This window comes from Bubalus kerabau, chromosome X (genome assembly GCF_029407905.1).
Source record: "Bubalus kerabau isolate K-KA32 ecotype Philippines breed swamp buffalo chromosome X, PCC_UOA_SB_1v2, whole genome shotgun sequence".
NCBI lineage: Eukaryota > Metazoa > Chordata > Mammalia > Artiodactyla > Bovidae > Bubalus > Bubalus kerabau.
The window spans coordinates 156,258,782-156,279,127 of NC_073647.1; the positions used below are offsets into that span (position 1 = coordinate 156,258,782).

The 20,346-nt window shown below is 36.8% G+C and overlaps 1 protein-coding gene across 6 annotated transcripts in view; it reads left to right on the forward strand.

Moving 5' to 3' along the window:
* The window catches only part of CDKL5 (cyclin dependent kinase like 5), a 182,121-nt gene that overhangs the window by 97,254 nt on the left and 64,521 nt on the right, over positions 1-20,346 (forward strand). For all 6 annotated transcript variants that reach the window (XM_055565127.1, XM_055565131.1, XM_055565132.1 and 3 more), the window contains one exon: positions 15,514-15,559. In XM_055565127.1, coding sequence (XP_055421102.1) covers positions 15,514-15,559 — 46 coding nt within the window. The remainder of the gene's footprint in view (positions 1-15,513; positions 15,560-20,346) is intronic.

Here is a 20,346-nt window from a genome sequence, read left to right on the forward strand (position 1 = left end):
CCCATGACAGCATAATGATTGGGATGTACTCTCTGCCCTTGAGGAGTTCTAGGACCAACAGAGAATGAAAATGTCAAAAAACAGTTTATTTCAAAACTCAGGGGATTGTTCTGTTTAAGAGAAATAATATTTCAGCCTTTATTTTCTGTGATATTTTTAGTTGTGATGAAATTTACATATTCCATTTCTATGCCCTGTGTGTCTATTGCCTTATTTCTTCTTGGTCCCTGTAAGATTCTTAAGAAGTACTTAGAGCAGTTGAACTGCTTAATTCACCATGCCAAGCTATTTGTACGTGTTTCTGCTAGGTCTTAGGGGCAAGAGTTATTTGTAGTGCCTACGCTCGAGGATCTTATTAACTGTAGTTTGGGGTAGGCCTTGAGACAGAGTTGCAAACCAAAGATTCCAGGGTAGTTGTGGTAAAAGCTTGGTAGGAGGTGTGGTTAGTGGCTAGGGACCTCAGATAGGAGCACACAGAATAAGCTGGGGGATCATGCAGTGCTTCCCAAAGGAGGGTTTTGAAGGAGGAAAGAAAGAATTAACTAGAAATACAGAGTTAGCTTCTTGTCATTTAAATAGCAGTTATAACATCACTTCCTTGGAAATTCCCTAACCCAAATCAATACTCTATTAAGTTGACCCATTTTGCTTTCTTTTATAGCAGTTACTGTTATCTTCTTGTCTGTTACTTGTTTGCTTATTATGTCTCTTCTCTCCAGAATGTGACTGCTGTAAGAACAGGGACCCTTCCTCTTTTTGTCTTATTTCCTATGTATCCCCACTGCTTAGCATCATGCCTGTCCCCTTCTAGGAGCTTGGGAAATGTTTGTTTGTTGAACAAATGAATAAATGAATGAAGAAATGATGAATACTGGAGACAGAGTGTGAGCAGATAAAAGTAAATATGTGTGAAGGCTTAGTTGAGAAGCTGCAAATGATTAGATGTGACTGAAGCAGAGGTGCTTTTTCTTAAAAGTTAGGAGATGAAGTATGGAATGAGAACTTTATCCTTGAAGTCTTGGACAGCTTCTGGGCTGCATGAAATGTAATACATATTTCTTTCCCTGAATCCAGTGATTGACAAGCAGAGTATGTTTGAAATATCTATTTTGGCAAAGCTGATGGCCTCACTGAGGCCTTGGGAAAATGTTACTAGAAGAGGATTTCAACTAGAAAGCTTTGGTGATATTCTTGAAGTCAAGTAGCCAGAATGTATAAGGTACTAAGGCGTGTGGGATTTACTATGGTCCTCAGGTGTGGGATTTACTATGACAGAGCCAAGATGTGAAGGACTGCCAAGAATACTAGAATGTTGTTAGGTTTACAGTGTTCCTTGGCTAATTCTCTTGAAACATTGCATTACTTGAGGTTTATATTCCATGGTTGTTTCAAAGGCATGGCCACTTTGGGGATTTTTCTCTTCCTCTCTCCTTTTTATTTTTGCTTTAGTGCTTGAGGTAGCATATATGATGTCATCCAGCTTCTTTATATGATGATGGTAAGCAGTTCCTCTTCCATGACTGTGAAAATATGGTACAGTTCACTTTAGACCTTTTATTACATACGTATTACATGTAAGATAATGTACTGGCTACTTGGATATAAAGATAAGCCAGATTTTTAGCTCTTTCAAAAATATCACAGGTTGATGATTTATATCTGAAACACATCATTTCCTATAGTAAGAGAAAGCGAATTTGGCATTTTCTAGATTTCCCTACAATGCATAACAACAAATTTTCACCAAATTGACTACATCCTTTGAAAATAAGTTTTTTAAGAAAAGAAAAATTGTTACTACCTAAGTTGAATGTACTTTTCAGTTTTCTGCATGGATTATGGTTATGGCAGAAAGCTGTGATTTAGAACTTTTTTCAGATTTTGGTTGTACCCTTCTGTTTCCTTGTCTGCCTAGGTGTGACTGATCTGTCAGAAAGCATGGTCACAGGGTCCCTGGAGGTACTCCAGGTCAGTTGTGTGAATAGGGAGCTTCTCAGGTCCTCTTGCTCTACCTGTCAGCCCTTCACATCTTGGCAGTGTCGTAGTAATTCCATACCTGAGGACCTTATGCCTTAGTACCTTAAAGATATTATACAGAACATAATTTTGGTTGCTTTCAAGCTTTGGAGCTTCCTTAGCATGTTTCTGTCCTAAAACCTGGCGTAGTTTTCATGAATTGGAAAAAAACTAAACCTTGGTGATGTTGGGGCTCAAGGTGGGCCACCCCAAAATATGCCACAATGGCATATTGATTATTTTGAATTGATGTTGCTTGAGAAACAGCTGATGCAAGAAAGAAGCTCTGACCTACTTCTGTCCCCCTAAAAGCAGGAAATAAATCTCCCGTGTGAAAGAAAGGTACACTCCGTATATCTAGAGATAGTGTGAATGTGTGTGCTCAGTTGTGTCCGACTCTTGTGACCCCATGGGCTGTAGCCTGCCAGGCGCCTCTGTCCTTGGAATTCTCCAGGCAAGAATACCAGAGTGAGTTGCCATTTCCTTCTCCAGGGGATCTTCTTGACCCAGGGATTAAACCTGAGTTTCTTACGTCTCCTGCGGCAGGTGAGTTCTTTACCACTGAGCCACTAGGGAAGCCCCAAATCAGACATTCTTAAGCTATGATTTAATAACCATTTTAGCTATACTGTCTCTAAGTTCAGCAGGGTATGTGTCTATACTCATGGCTCTGGTTTTTGTTAGGGCTCCCAGGAATCAGTGAGCAACTTGCTTCTATAGTAGCAATTGCTACTATAACAATCTGCTGTTGTTAGCTTTCTGTATCTTGTTTACCCACCAGTGTCTAAAAAATTTCAGTGTGTTGACTTCAATGGTGTCTACATAATTTACTGGAAAAATTGGCCGGGAGGAAGTTAAGCACAGTCAGTTCTTCTCTCAATCAAGGAATCTATAGCAAGCTGTTTGCCTTCATTTGGATTGTACATTTTTATGTTGATCATTAGTCTATTTTAATTTTAAACCTTTCTTTGTTTCTTTTTCTATTATTATAGCTGAATGTTTATGCATTTAACGGAGATAATTTTTCTGGAGTATCTGATGATGTATCTTTGGTCAATAAATTGGTTTTTCTCTTCTAATCTTTTCATATCGTTGTTCCAGATAAGAGAGTAGGGTAAAAGCCTCTTCAGAGGGGAAATTCCTTTGAGACTTAAAAGGGAAACAAAAGACAGCCCTTCCAGGTGCCGAAGAAATGTAGATTGAAGAGCAGAGTTAAGGCAGGCAAGTCCTGACATTCTCTTCCCCGCACCCCTCCCACCACCATAAAAGTGAAAGTCACTCAATCCTGTCCAACTCTTTGTGACCCCTTGGACTATACAGCCCATGGAATTCTCCAGGCCAGAATACTGGAGTGGGTAGCCTTTACCTTCTCCAGGGAATCTTCCCAACCCAGGGATCGAACCCAGGTCTCCCGCATTGCAGGCAGATTCTTTATCAGCTGAGCCACGAGGGAAGCCCAAGAATACTGGAGTGGGTAGCCTCTCCCTTCTCCAACGAATCTTCCTGACCCAGGAATTGAACTGGGGTCTCCTGCATTGCAGGTGGATTCTTTACCAACTGAGATATCAAGGAAGCCCTTCCCACCACCATGGGGGTCCGGAATTCTGGGTTTGGGAGACACTGAGTTGCAGATGAAGCCAGAAGTGAAGGATGCTTATGCCCCATTCCCCTCTTGAAACTCAGGGAGGAAACTGCCTTGCAAGGTTGCCTCAACACAATAGAAGCAGTGACAGCAAAGTAAATTGTGGCATGATGTGGTTAGGTGGAGAGAGGATGCCCGGGCCTCCTTCAGCTTGTGAGTGTCTCCTGAGGAATCCCAAAGGTATCACCCACCCCAGGTAACTAGGTTGAGAGTTAGCGAACCTGTCAGTGGGGATGCTGTGTTGAGGGGCAGGCTGATATCAGCACTCTAGTTGTTGGCCAGGTAGTAGTCGTACATGAGATTGCAGAGTATAGATGGCTTTACCTATTAAAGCTGAGAAGGAGACAAACAACCAGGCCAGACCCCTGGGCTCTAAGCCAAGAGCACATCCCTGAGCCCACAGCCTGCATGGGGTCCAGCATTAGCATCTGGCCAGTGTCTGGGGTCCAGACCTATAAGGAACCTTGTCTTGGGGACCATAGAGCCCCAGGGGACAGCACACGGGCCAGTACATGTGTATCTGTGAGTCTTTCCTTTACCACAGTCAAGTTACAAAACCCCATCCACATCCATATACCCAGCTGCCATCTTCATAGAAGCAGGGAGAAAATCTGAACAGAGAAACTGAGTGTTTACCTGAAGAAAACTATAAACCACCTTACCTGTTCCCTGAGAAACCCTGTATTCAGGTCAAGAAGCAACAGTTAGAACCAGACATAGAACAACGAACTGGTTCAAAATTGGGAAAGGAATACATCAAGGCTGTATATTGTCACCCTGCTTATTTAACTTATATGCAGAGTACACCATGTGACATGCTGGGCTGGGTGAAGCACACAAGCTTGAATCAGGATTGCAGGGAGAAACATCAATAACCTCAGATATGCAGATGACACCACCCTTATGGCAGGAAGCGAAGATGAACTAAAGAGCCTCTTGATAAAAGTGAAAGGGAAGAGTGACAAAGCTGGCTTAAAACCCAACATTCAAAAAATGAAGATCATGGCATCTGGTCCCATCACTTCATGGCAAACAGAAGGGGAAAAAGTAGAAACAATGACAGATTGTATTTTCTTGGGCTCCAAAATTGCTGCGGACAGTGATTGCAGCCATGAAATTAAAAGATGCTTGCTCCTTGGAAGGAAAGCTATGACAAACCTAGACAGTGTATTAAAAAGCAAAGACATTACTTTGCTGACAAAGGTCCATATAGTCAAAGCTATGGTTTTTCCTTTAGTCAGGTACAAATGTGAGAGACAGACTACCAAGAAGGCTGAGCACTGAAGAATTGATGCTTTTGAATTGTCCTGGAGAGAATTCTTGAGAGTCCCTTGGACAGCAAGGAGATCAAACCAGTCCATCCTAAAGGAGATCAACCCTGAATATTCTTTGGAAGGACTGATGCTGAAGCTGAAGCTCCAGTACTTTGGCCGCCTGATGGGAAGAGCTGACTCATTGGAAAATACCCTGAAGCTGGGAAAGATTAAGGGCAGGAGGAGAAGTGGGTGACAGAGGATGAGATGGTTGGATGGTATCACCAACTCAATGGTTGTAAGTTTGAGCAAACTGGGAGATAATGAAGGACAGGGAAGCCTGGCGTACTACAGTCCGTGGGGTCGCAAAGAGTAGGACATGACTTAGAGACTAAACCAACAACAACCATAAATCAAAAAGGACTGAACTACTATAAAATGCAAGTTAAAGTCAAGGTCAGAGCTTGAAAAGCAAGATTAAATCAGTTGTAGAAAATTAAAGAGCCACGTTTTCTTGGCACATCTTAGATTTAGTCTTAGAGGATATATTTTCGTCATTTAAATTTAAATTTTGCTCACTGTTGAACACAGCTTAAATCCAGTGATTGTCTGATTGAGGTTGTAGATTGCCTGCATTTGGCATACCTAATTAATGCTATTTTTGATTATTTGATCACTAGAAGTGGAATTTTCATTTTCTCATTATCTAGTCATTGTTATAAAATGAGCACAAAATGAAATAAAATTGTAACACTGTTGTACAGTAACTACAGTACGTACATGATGGTTAATATTTCTAAACTGAAATGCTGTCTGGCAAGCATCATTACAATGTACTTATTGAAATTCCCATTCATTTGCTGACAATACCAAAAATGAGTTTGGTGTAGCCAAGGTGGTTTGAGAGTATCTGTATATAATGTCTGTAAGTGTGGGCTATATGAAATCAAGTACATCTCAGATTTTGCATAATCTCTAAATAGGGAGCTAAATTGTTTGAAAGTTTACCTATCCCTTTCTAGTGAAGAGGGTTGCTATTTGCTGTGCTAGAGGGATTAGTGAAAATTGTTCTCTGGGTGCCTCATTTTTCATCTTGATAACATTTTATTAATTACCTAATCTATCATAATAAGTAAGGCAGTCAATTTATATTAGTCTATAACTATGAGGTGAATTATTTTTAAATGATGCATTTAAAATCAACTCTATTGAGGTAACATTTACATATAAAGAATGTACCCAATATACAGTAAGAGGTAGCTATTTTAAGTGTACAATTCTATGTGAACTAGTCTCCTTAGTTCCTCATGGTTACATCCTTAGACATTATCAACCAGTGTGCTTTCAGGTTGATATTGATCCACTAACACTTATACTGGACCATATTAGAAGTATTTATAAAGGCTTTCTAGGTATGTGGGCTTGTTTACATTTATCAGCTAAATGGTCCTAGGTTTTTGTTTTTTATTCTTATGTTTGAGACACTCAAACCTCAGCCATCTAGGTGGCTCCAAGTCTCATAGCCTTACTGGTAGTTCTCTTGTAATGTTCAAGTAAAAACAGTTCAGGACTTGACTATAGGAATTCTAGTGTTCTCCTTAAGAATGTGGCTTACATTTTCAAGAGAGCCTCTCCATTTTCTCTTCCTACTAACCTCATGTTGCTGTATCTCACCTCGAGAGGCTCTTCCCTTCTCTGTTCCACATCGGCCCAGGCTTTACCTCTCTTCCTCCATTTCCTGGAACCCCACTAATATAAAATGACTGGGAGCATTTGTAGCACGTATGCCCTGAGGATTTGGGGACCTTGTTACTATATACGACTGTGAGTGATGTATTAGCTAGTTCTGGGTCTGTGATAATTTCCTTCACTCAGAGTATCTCACAACACACATGTTAGATATTAGTAATTATGTGACATATCTGTTTCCATATTATATTTTGCCAGACTGGAGGAAAGCTTACTAGTTTTGTCACAAAATGGAATAGAGGTGATGGTGAAGGAGAGCAATCCTTGTTGCAGGTGGATAAATGAATCAATAAGTAATAACATTTTAATTTAGTAAACCTTCTGATGTAACTTGATAAATATTGGCAACCTAGTAACTGAAGTAATTTTATAGCAATGCTGTGGAAGAATTTTTTTAACAAAAGAAAGTGATATTGGTTTTGCAGTGCCTTTTCAAGATCTGTAGGAGGCCAGAGTAGCCAAATAGCAAAAGAGATTTTTAATCAAGACAGTATAATTCTGAACTTAAAGAGCTTGTTTCAATTCCTGCCTGCTGAAGGACTTCTGGACAAAGCCAGATAAAATTTTGAAGGCTCTATGTTCTTTCATTATCCTCATTTTTTAAAACTTTCTGAAGAAAGAAGGAAACAGATCTTAATAAGTCTCCCAGAGATACACTGTCCTTAAAAAGCATAAACGTATATTTGTATTCTGTGTTTTTAGGTTTGTTGCTTGAGTTCCTTGTATATCAAGGAATATCTTTTATTCTTTTTATAATTATGGTAGGAAAAGGTGTTTTTCTCTGTTAAGCTGTAGTGAAATTAGTAAATGATGTCCGAATAGATGGATGACACGGGCCGGCAAGATGTGAGGTTTAAATACATTATGCAGTATGACATTTGCACTAGATCTTTCTCTCTTGCTCAGCATACTTTTAGACCAGTCATACATTTATTTCTCACCTACACACTTGCAGTCCTGTGATAGAATCAGATAAATATGTGAAGGTGTCACTTTAATACAAGTTACGAAGGAGAGGTGTCTACTCAGCATTTGGGGCTTCAGACGTAGTCACGGGGCTATAGGAAGACTTCCTTAAGGAAGTAAGAATTGAGCTAAGGCCTAAGGGATAGTGTAGGGTTGAATGGCACAGGGAGAGCCAAGGTTTTAGGAGGAAAGGGAACAGCCTCAATAGCAGGAGAGATTGTGGTAAGGATGGCGAGGACTCGGCAAGAAAGGGAGACCAAAGAAGAAGAGGTTGGAGACCATTCCCTGCTGACCAGGTAAAAGAGCTTTGATGTGGTCCTTAGGGCAGGGGAGTTTGGGAAGAGTCTTTTAAGGGCAGTTAATCAGATTTTCCTTTGCAAATGAAGAGCCTGTTGCTGAGTGGCAGACATATTAAAAATGTTAGGAAGTTAGGCAGTACCCTGGGTGGGAATTCCAAAGGCTCCAACTAGGATGGGAGTGTTCAGGTAGAGAAGAACAGTGGACCAATTTGAAAAAGATTTAGGAAACAAAAATCAACAGTACTTGGTGATAACCTGGATGGACTGGAGATTGCAGACAAGGGAGATGGAAAGAGTGGGCCTTAATTTCTGGCTAGGATTCACTGAGATATGGGACAGGAGGCAGGACCAGTTTCAGAGGGGAAAGATGAGGGCATGGTTAGGCATGCAGTCTAAATATTTTACATTCATTTATTCTCATTTTACATCTCAATAAAGATTTATGGGGGGCAGATCCAGCCCAGAGGGGTAGAAGGAATTTGATGTTTTATTGGAAACAAATGAAATAATAGATTTCGTTATGTAGGAATTTTATTACTGACTTGACTTGAAGGCAGTTGTTTTATAGAAGACTTTTTCTTTGTAAGATCCCACTTCCCACATCTTCCTTTCTTGGCTGCATGCTTTTTCATGTTCTTGATGATGTATTCATATCTTCATAAGACTATCCTCTTTTTAGAGCCTGAGCATGGGAGTTTTCCTTGTAATGCTTTTTAAAATGTAAGAGTTCTTAGCAACAAAAAATGTTTTTATTTATCTTTTGATAGTTCACTGTATGATGTTTAATGGAACCATATTGCAAAAGTTATTATAAAAGTAATTGTTGTTTTATGAAAATGAAATGAATGTAGACATTTTAGTACCTTGATTAATAGCTTTAATAATTTTTGAAGAATTAATCTTTTAATCATTCCCATTTTCAACTAAAATTTCTTTTCACAGTGTGTTAGTCTTTTTCAAAGCTTTACCTGATCTCAACAAGTGGTCAGGCTCTTTTTTAAGGGAAATGCTTATAGTGGACTATCACAAAACCATTACAATGAATAAAATTAAAGCAAAGTTTCTCAACATCAGTACTTTTGACATTTGGGGCCAGGTAATTCTTTGTGGTAGAGACTGTCCTGTGCATTGTAGGGTGTTCAGCAGAATCTGTAGCTTTTAATCACTAGATGCTGGTATGATGTGTGTGCTGCAGTCCATGGGTTGCAAAGAATCAGACACGACGTAGCTACTGAACAACAACGACAATCCCCTACCCTGTTATGACAGCCAGAAGTGTCTGCAGACATTGCCAGATGTCCCCTTGGGGCACAGTTATCCCCGGGTGGCTAGATTTATGTTTAAATCCCAACTATACCATGTTGTACTTAAAAAAAAAAAGAACTGTTGCAAAAGGGTGTGTAAAATAACATGCCAGTTATGATTTTTAATGTACAAAATAGTAAATTTGCTTATGGATGAATTCATTGGTAGTAATAAAAATGTGTCTGTGAATGGTACATACCAACTTTAGGATGGCAGTTACCTCTGGGGAGAGAAGGAATGGACATGAACAAAGATTTATGATATTTCACATTTCAGAAAGAGAGCAAAGCAAATTAAACCAACATATTATAAACTTAAATCTCAAAGTGGAATACATTTTTTCTTTATATTTACATGATCAATCATTTAAACTTCTGTGGCATATCATATAACATTCACTGTACTTCTTTTGTCAAAAATTTTTACTTACTGTCATGCATTATTACACACTAGGATGTAAGTGTTTGTACAAATGAGATACTTCACTTACTCACTCATGTTAAACTTAGGATGCCATTAAAAAAAAAAAACACACACACAAAAAGTTGGGGCCCAACAGACAGTTCTTAGCTGACTAAAATACACACCTGAGTATTAATCTTTCTTGATTACGTCTGAAATACTTAAATTTAGTAGTTAATCTAACTTTTAGTATTTGCAGACTATGGTAGTTTATACATATTAAAAATAAATACAAGTCAAGGAAAGATCTCTGAGGGATTCCTTGGAGAACAGTCTGATTTTTATCATTGCATATCCTGGATAATGTTTTGTATTTCTGTTAAATGCTCCATTGTATCTACTTGCCATGGCATGTATCCTATGCATGAATTTACTCCCATTTTATAATTTTGCTCATAATGTAAAAGTAACTTAAATAATGTGTCTAAGTTAAGATTCTGTGAAATAAAAGTCTGAATATAGATAAAGATGGAAATATATGAAATATTTGCACATACTTTCAGATGTATAAATATTATAACAGACTTTAGAAAACTATTTGAAAAGTTTTGTTGCTGCTAGCATTTTGAGAAAATACAGAAGAGAAATAAGCATACCTCCCTAGAAGTGAGAGAGTGAGCATGTGTGTGTGTGTTTCAGAATATATCCTTTTCAACAATAGAATTTATATATATGACTTGCAGTGGCAAATAGCATTGCCATAGATGAAAAATGGCCTCCAGAATCAATCTTCCTAGGTTTAAAATTTTAGCCTTATTACTTCTTAGTTGTATGATCTTGGGGCAAATTATGGCACCTCCTAAAATTCAGTACATTTTCATCTATACAATGAACATGATGGTAAGATTCTCTTCAGAGAATCTTGATTTAATTTGAAAATTAGATGAGTTAATACATGGGAAACACAGGGCCCGGCACAAAAATTCTTAAGAATAGTAAAATAAAGCTGACTTTTTTTAGTTACCATATCTGTCTATAAGGTGATAATATTTATGTTTATAGGATTTTGCTTCTGCTGAAGGATCACATCAGTGTTTGAAAGCACTTAGTGTGGTCTTTGCATACCAAATACGGAGTGAAATATTTTAAAATACTTGTCAAGTTGTAATTTCTCCCAAGGAAGGGCTTCCTCAGAGAATAGAGAATGAATTATAGAGTATACCTTTGGAATGGTTTAATCCATGGATAGCAGAGTAAAATAAAATCATTATTTTTTTCTGTTCTGTTTCATAATGCATGTTGGATATTTTAAACTAGAGCAAAACATTTAAAACAATGACTCCTGCTACTTCCTTATAACTGTATGATTGGTTTAGAGAATTTACTGTTCCAAAGCATAATTAAATCAAGTTATGTAACTGCATTTAAAATAACTTAGTAAATTTATGATTGTTAATACCAATCAGTTACTTTGCCAACATCTTAAGAAGGGACAATTGATTCTGGGAATAAACCAATGACTCAGGAGCTTTAGACAGTCAGCAGCAGAAGTGAGTTTTGATTACAAGTTTCTGTGTTCAGTATGGTTGTTGACTGATGGATGCATGGTTTTTATGCGGTGGAGGATCATGAAAATACAGGAAGAAATATAAGCGCTAGAGGTATTTTTTTTTATTTGTTACTACTTTAAAATTTTATTTTTCATTCTCTTTTTTTCAATGTGGAAATTTATTCTGGGAAATGTTAAATGCCTTCATTTAGCTTGTTCACTCATGAAGATACTAGTACAATTCAGGAACCTCTATCTTTCTGCATTCCAAAGTAATATAATTTCAATTTTGAGACAAAATTAAGGGTGAGGCATGGAATGATCATTAGTGTTTACTTACATATTTTATGATATCCTTAGTTTGTTGTTTAAAATATGAGCTCTTAAGTAACTCCTATTTTAAACAAATAAGATGTTGAAACAAGTAGCAGATTATGCCTATCTTACTAACTATACAGCTGGTGACATTCTCTTGCAGATGTTGTGGGGGCGAATGGCTTGCTTTTTTTGAATAAATTGATTTTAAAACACAGTTCTTCAGAGTTTTCACATATTTTTTCTTTGTCTACGTCTATGTTATATGTAACATCTCAAGGTGATGGCATGAAGATATTTAAAAACAAGACCATAAACTTGTAAAAGTTCTGTAAATTAAGAAACTAAACATCAAAGATCATTAGCAAAGTCCAGGAAGATTGTTTGAAAAATACATTCTATCCAATTTTCTGAACCAGAATATGGCAAAGTATCCAAAAGGAATAAGAAAAGACTTGGATCATCATCAGCATCTATATTGCCAGTCTTTTCCACATCATCATCTATATTTCCAGATCTTTTCCGAGACAAAATGCCTCAAATACAGAAGGGCAAGAGGTAGAGATGGATTCGAAGCAGCACTTTTGTATCCTAGGATGCACAGACCCCATGACAAGGTGTGGTGAAGGTGAATTAGTGGGAGTAGGATGTGCTAGGAAGTGTGGGCTCAGCAAACAGCTTATTCAGAGAACTTTGCCCAGGTGGCCCAGCCTCAGACCAGCCAACCCAACACGAAGAATGTTTACTAAGAATCCAGGTTTAAAACTGGGCTCGGGTACATCAATCTGCCTTTGAAATGCAGGTTGCTAAAAAGTCCAACTACCTTTTTTGCTGCCTGACACCAAGCCTGGCGGATCTCTTCCTGTCTTAGTGAGGATGAGTTATAAGTGGGAGTGAGGGTGTGGCTTATGAAAAGTCATGAATAGATAAAATACTGCTCTGAAGATTTAAGAGCAACACATAGTTCTGAAGATAATGTTTTTGGTAGCAAGCAGGTGAAGTTGTCTTCTAAAGGAGAGCCAGGAGGATATGGCCTCTATCATGGCAACAAGCTGACATGAGGCAAAAAGTGCAGATGGCTGAAATAAGGACCCATGAGAAATCCAAAAGGAAGGAAAGAAAAGAACAAAACTGATAGGGCAGTTTTGATTAATTCACTCATGAAATAGTCATTCATGAAATATTTATTGAAAACCTACTATGTGCCTGCCATTCTAGACACTTAGGATGTAATAATGAATGAAACACATAAAACAATTACGAAAAGTTCAGCCTTAAAGTTACACGGTTTCTAATGGAAACTTTAGACATATAGGAGTAGAAACAATATTTAAGGTTGCTAGAAGAAACCTTTTCTAAGTTCTTTTATTTCCAGGTAATATTAGTTCAGAAACAAACCTCTGATCTCATTGGTACCTAAAGATTTTTTAATGATTGTATTTAGTGTTGGCTGTGGTTGTAGAGTGGGTTCTCATGCTGCTGGAAGGAACTATAAAATAATATATTTTTGGATATATCAGTTCATACCCCTTGACCTATCAGTTACAGAATTATCAGTTATAGAATTTGCTTTATGGAAATGAAGATGCAGATGTTGAAGTGTGTTCATTAGTAGGCTGGTAAAATAACCATCTATTAAAGACAGTGGTTTTAAAAAGTATTTAATGACAGGTCAGAATATTCCATGTACAATATCAAGTGAATTAAAAGCAACATACAACACAGTATATGTGTGCTCATGTTCTTCCAATTTGAGAAAAATTTACTGGAAGAAAATATTATCAAGTATTATTAGGAAGGGTTATATAGTTTTTTAATTTCTTTTTATACTCTTATATCCCTTTATATTCTTTTATATGAGTTCATATTAGTTTTATAAGTAGTATGAATAAAAATGTTAAATTTTCCAGCATCTTCTCTTAATTGTGTGTGTTTTCCACCATACATTGAATTGACTTTATGTAGAAAACTTCCATTTGTTTGACTTTGTTCTATAAGTAAATACAAAACCCATATTGAGTGTGTGTGTGTGTGTGTGTGTTGAGTCGAAAGAGGATTTTTGTGGCATTGATGAAAGAATAAAAGAATAAACATTTCATTTTATTTGACCCTCCCCCCCCTTCAGGCAACTGTTTATACTGTAAATTCTATTTATGAGATTGCCAGGGGGAAAGTCTGATGAATTTCTTTCTTCAAGATGGTGGCAGTCATAAATTTAAATATGTAGTCATATCAGTGGGCAGTTTTGAACTAAGCAAGACCTTTTATAAAATCAAACAAAGCTTTAACACTTAGGACGCAACAAAAAAATGTCCACTATAGGATGAAATGCTACATACACTCAGTTGAAATGTGGGCAGTTGGGCTCTCTTCCTGGATGCCATCCTGCTGCCCCTTCTTTGTGCTGTGAGCAGTTTTCTTGATAGGGTTTTGTACTTTCCCTTAGACTGTAGGTGGGTTGCTAGCTGGAGCCATTTGAAAAGGAGCAGGGTAAGAAAACAATGTTGGTGTATTAAGAGAGAGTAGCATACCTAGCAGAGTTACCTGGTACCTCTGTTAATATTCTAGGTGATCATCCTCCACATCACTTTTGACTTTGCAGTTTTTCTTTCTCAATAATGAAACCATTACAGTATCACAAAGTACCTGGACAGCTGAGTTTAAATCAGAAGGTCTGCCGATATACAAATAAATTGTATCCCCAGAGCTCTCTGTACTTTACATTCTGTTTCTCCCATAAAAAAAAACAAAAACATAATAACCTTAATAAGAATCTTTTTCCTCAGTAGCCTATAGCACTTTCAGATAATTTTCCCCCTGTAACACAAATATGAAAGCTGGTATTTTCTACTATTTTCAACGGGCAGGTGAGAAACAGGGTTTGATTTACAGACGTGGTTATGACTCAGGGTTTGTCTTTCACCATAATGGTCACTTTTAAAAAATTTATTTTTTTCTCCCTGCTTTTATGATTCCCTTTGCTTTTATAAGAAACCTAGGAGAAAAGCATGTATTTTGGATAAGTTAATGATTTTGTACCCTTCTGGTTATTACTTCATATTGTGTCTGTTTTTGTTTTGATGCAGGGACAAAGTTTTATAAAAGGTTTGCTCTTACAGATCTGAAAGTATCCCTACTTGGAGTAGAAAAGAGCAGGCCTGAATTATCCAGAAGACCTTTTTATATGACATGTTGACTTTGAAGAATCTATATGTTATTTTGCCAAAAGCTTTTTTATTCCTTTTATAGGCTAGAATATTAGACATGAAATATTTAGCATAGTTATACTTAATCCTTAGCATTTCCATTTCCTTTCTAGCCTTTTTATTCTCTTCCAGCCAAAAAAGACCAAAAAAAAAAAAAAAACCAAAAGAACTTGATGTTTCATTTGAAAGTAGGGTTCTTCTCACCAACTACTTCTGTTAATTCAGGAGGGCTAAATAAAGGCAAGGGGATGTTAATGATTGGTATTTGGTGGCAAATATTTATCCACTTCGGATTTGAAATGGGTTTAATGGGGAGGAGCTGGTGAATAACTAGATAGGTTAGGAAGATAGGTTTGTTAGGAAGAGATAAGTGAAAGGAGGAGACTTGGAAGAGGTATTCTGCTACCAGCAACTACCAAGTATTATAGAAGTTTTTTCTCTGATATAAGAAACCCAATTAAATGTGTCCCTGGGTTTCAGAGGGCAATATAGATGTTGTCTATTGTCATCCATCCTGCTACTTTTGCATTGCCTCAAGACATTGGTGCTGCTGGTTCATCCATGTTCAGCCAGATCAGCCCTTGGTCCCCTAGCCTCTTCCCATTCTCCTTTTCCTTCCCTGACAATGCCTTTAGGGTAGTAAGAAAGACAATTTTGGAACTGAGAAATGAGGGACTGAGGACAAGGAGGATTTATTTTCTATTCTCTAAGTTCTTGCTACTCTGTTTCAGAATATACCTCCAGACAGTTGGGATTCCTAGTTTGAAAAACACTAGAGAATGACTTTTCTTCTGCCTCTTTTCCTTTGCAGGAAACGCATGAAATTGTGGCAATCAAGAAATTCAAGGACAGTGAAGGTATATATATATTTTTTTCTTTCTGTATTTAGTTTTTGTGAATCGAATATGAAAGAGATGAGATCTAGCTGATTAGACTATGTTCCTTAGATTTTAGAGTCTCAATCTCAGAAAGTATAATAAATATATCTTATTGATCATCATGCTTTGCTTTGAAACATCTAGTTCCTCTTGTGTGAATATTTTCAAATCTCATGATATCAGAAAATTCACTTTGTGTTTTAAAGAGACAGCATTGGAAATCTTGCTTCAAATGCTGGACAGAAGACATGCTATTTACACTGTTTCCACATACTAACAGTTTAAAATGAGAAAACTTATTTGAAGTAAATACTTCCTGGGTTCATCCAAGTAGTGAGTGCTGTGTTAAAGGCTCTGGTATTGGTTACTGTGATCTCTGCTTCCTAGTTAGATAGAAGTACAAAGATAAGTAGTATGTAGACAGTACAGAGGGAATGGTTTTATATTTAGAATAACTCATTGGGAAAAGAAAAGCTTTTCAAGAAGAAATACCATACTTGGAAGCTTTGGTCACATAGAGACCATTTCAAATGGAGTATTAAATTTGCCCTATACTGGGCAAGGTTTAAAATAAAAGATTAACAACAACAACAACAAAAATAGTGTACCCAGTGAAAGTAATGTACAGGAGAAAAAATAAAGCATTTCAGTAGGCCATTAGGTTTTAAATCCAGACTATTATTGGCCATACAAATACAGCCAAGTAGTAAAACTGACTCCAAAGACAGACGTGGCCTCTAAGAAGATCCAGGCAGCATTTTTTTCAGTTTTTTTTTTGACAGAGACTCCAAGCAGAAATATTTTTTACCTCCTAACACAGTGTTCTCATACATAATATGTCATACGTATATAACTGAAGGAAAAGTTTCACAAGGTTATTTTACTAATGTGAGGTTCTTCATTTTCTGTTCTTTCTTGCTCATATAAATTCATACAAGTACCTATTTTGGCATCAAATATTTTGATTCACAGCCTGCCATTTGAAAACTAGTGCTACAGGAGTGAGAGATCCCACCATAACATCAACCAATCATATCTAGTTGGAAGCGTGACAATAGCATTCATAGCCTACCTTCATCAGCACACAGCAACTGTGTACTGTCAGATACCAGCCTCTGTATTTGTGAACATTCACCACCCCTACCTTAGAGACTTAGCAAACATTAAATAACAAATGGGCCTCACTAACAATTCCTAGGGTAGAGACAGTAATATTTGATATAACCCAGCTCTGATGTGCTGGTTATGTGGAGCACATGCACGTCAGCTGGGAATTTTAGCCTTGTCTTGGCAGCCTTAAAGAGTAGGCCAGAAAAAAAAAAAAAGTACTTTAGCTTATTCTTTAAAAACAAAACCCAAAAAAGCACTACTTCAAATGATATACCTGTAGTCTAATAGGAAGCAATAGCCCCAGGCCAACCCACTAGGAGACCATTGGAAGTGAGCTCTTTGAACAGTGGGTTTGGGCTAACCACAGGTGGCCAGGAGACAAATGGTGTTCTACTAAAAAGAGTGGTTGCAACAGTAGATCAAAGCATAACCTTTGCCTGCATGTAAAAACTTCTGACTGTGCATTCATCTTGTAAGGCACATTGTCGACCATCAGTTACCACCAGAAATAATGTGTCATCAAATTTTTGAAAAGCAGTGCAATCTAGGCCACATATGTCATTGCTTTTAAAAAAAATAAATACCGAATTCTTTACAACCTCTATCCTATAGAATACCAATTCTTAGCTTCAATTAAGTGATATATTTGACCCCATATTAGAGTACCTTCAGATTGGCAATCAGTAGTGTATCTGTTGAAATTCATTGAGCACTGGGGACTTCCTTGGCGGTCCAGTGGTTAAGACTCTGCAGTTCCACTGCAGGGGCCTTGGGTTTGATCCCTGGTCAGAGAACTAACAGCACCATGCTGGATGGTGTTGCCAAAAAAAAAATTCCACTGAGTACTGAACCAGGTGCTGTAAGATCAATGAAGGTAAATCAGGTCTGGATAATTTCAAGAAGTTTCTGATCAATAAGAATTAAGACCTGTAAATAAAAAGCAGTAAAAGAGTAGAAAGCAGTTAGTGCCTGAATCACTTTGCATAATTTCGAGGTGAGAGAGATTGTTTCTAGTTGTGGCATCCCAGGACTGTATTGGTAGTCTAAACATTATGGGAAACATTTGATCAGCTCTTATTTCACTGAGCTGACAAAACACGAATCCACTCTGCCCTCGTCTCTGCTGGGCCATTATCAGTTACTATACCTCAGAAGCATGTAGCCCCATCACTCAACCACCTTGCACCTGGACACTTTGTAGCCATGCCTGTACATACTTCTGGAGGGATACTTCCTAAATATTTCAGTGATATAATATAAAAATGTATCCAATTATTCCTAACTTCTCAGTTCCAGGCCTATCCTAGGCACACTTTCCTATTATTTCCAGTTCTCCCTGGGAGACCTAACACAATCTTTTCTGTCTTTACCCTTTTCCTCCTGCCAGAGTATTACTGTGCTTAATGGAAAGCAAGGGAACATGTGCAGTTAATACCCTTTTGGAGTGTGAAGTGTACATAGATAGTCTAGTGTTGGTGAGGATGTCCATTCAACCCCTATGTAAACCACTTAATTCTGTATCAGTTTATCATCTTAAATTTTAGTCAAGCTAATTATAATTAAAAATATTGTTTCCTAATATTGCCCTTATTGTCATATAGCTCCCATGAGTTTCCTTTATTAGTTATCCTGAATATATTCTTTTGATATTATCATACTGACTTTTCTAAATCCAGTATTTAAAAATCTTTGTGAAGGTAATGAAATAATTCTGCAAAAACATTGTTAAACTGAATTGGGATCTGAACTTGGTCTGACCCACATTCAAGCTAATCAAGTATTCTCATGCTGATGGTATCAAGGAATATTTTTTGAGTATATATATTATCTTCTGTTAGCTTTAAAAGATTATGATAATGTCCTGTTTTCTTGTTAAATTCATATGTATCCACAAATTTACATGAACCATTTTTTGAGTATCATTTTAAGGTAGACTACTGTTTAGTTCAAGAAGTCGTTATTATCCTAGATTATTATTTAAAAGGGAAACCAAAATTTTATAGTAAATAAAAAGTTAAATTGAGAGTTTTAAGTTGAAAAAAAAGAAATTAAAATTATGAAAATAAATTTACTTTATCTTATAGTTAACACAATTTAGATTATAATAGCAACTATGTACTATTTCTTAGAGAAAAGAATCAAGTGTTATCTTTTGGCGGGGTGGGGCAATTTTTACAGTAAAACTATAGGCTAGGTCAATGAATGACTTTCACAATAAAAAGGTCATTAAAAGTATACAAAAGGTTTTGTCACTTCTTTTTCAGTATGTTCCTGTTTTGTTTTGTTTTTTTTGTTTTTTTTTTCTTATCTTCATCCTTGTCAGTTTTTTTTTTTTTTTTCTCTCCAGTTAACTGGTATAACTCCATCAGGTCATTTATCAGTGTCTTTGCTATGATTTTCCCTGAAAAACTTTGACACACTGGTGGGAATTAAAAACCCCTGTTAAAAGGAAGGAATGCTTGAGTGAACACATTTTTATTTGAGATCCTTTCATTTGTTAATATTTTCTATTTTGATGACTTCTGTTTCTTTATTCATCATCATAAATGTGGAGTCTCAGATAATGAATTCTTGATGATAACCCTGAATGATAGTATTATAAATTTGTCTATTAATATAAGTTTCCACAGAGAAACACTTAACTAATAAATACCTAACCAACCAGAAGTCTCCATAGAATTAATTCTACTCAGTATGTATTTGTATTTTTCTGAGAAGAGAAAAATGATCAGAGACCAAAAAGATACTAGAGATTATTTAGTTAAAAGGTACATTTCAGGCTATGTATAATGATAAATTGAGGCTAATCCTCCTACCCTTCCTATAATTCCAATCTTGTACATTGAGATTTGATGTTCAGATGATAATCTTCTATCACTTTTGGATCAGCATTCTCTTATGTGCCAGTGTCTACCATGCTCAATTCTTTAAATAATCCAAGAGCACTAATTTAGATAGCTTTGGACCAGCAAGAATTAAAAGCCCTGTTCAACCTTTAATTAAAGAAGTCCTGTGGTCTAAAATTTATTTTTGACAAACTTTTGAATCATGTGATAGTACCTTTTGTTTATTCAAACTTTTCAGCCCTTCCTGAATGTACGGGTGATAGGGTGAGGAGAGATCCTCCTCACTTGTCATTGGGCCTACATACATGACAAGGAGGCTGACTTTGAGGGAGTTGTGTAGTAGTCTATGGTTAAGATAGAATTTAGGCTGTGTCTTTGCTTCTCTATCAAAATTGCTTGCATTTCATATCTTGCTCCTGTTTATGGTTTCTATAGATAAATATTTTACCTTGGAATGGACATAGTTGTTCTTAATCATAAGAAAATGTTTAATTGATCATTCTTTCCTCCAGTTTATGTCATCCTTATTTTTACTCAGACACTAGAAAGTTCTATTCTGATCTCAGAATCAAGGGAACTCTGGTCTCTCATTTTGTATACTTGTACAAAACAAGGCCTCATAATCTTTAAATTCATGAATCTGATTTCTGTGTAAGAGAGGCCTTGAGACAGACTTTCCAACCCTTGGTTAAACAGATGAATGAGTTCACTAAGTTTGAGCTAGTCATGATTTCACCACACTTATTTTTAATGACCAAAATGGATCTCTTTCAAACTTCAGGGATTCTTCTTGGATTTGGTGAACATTTT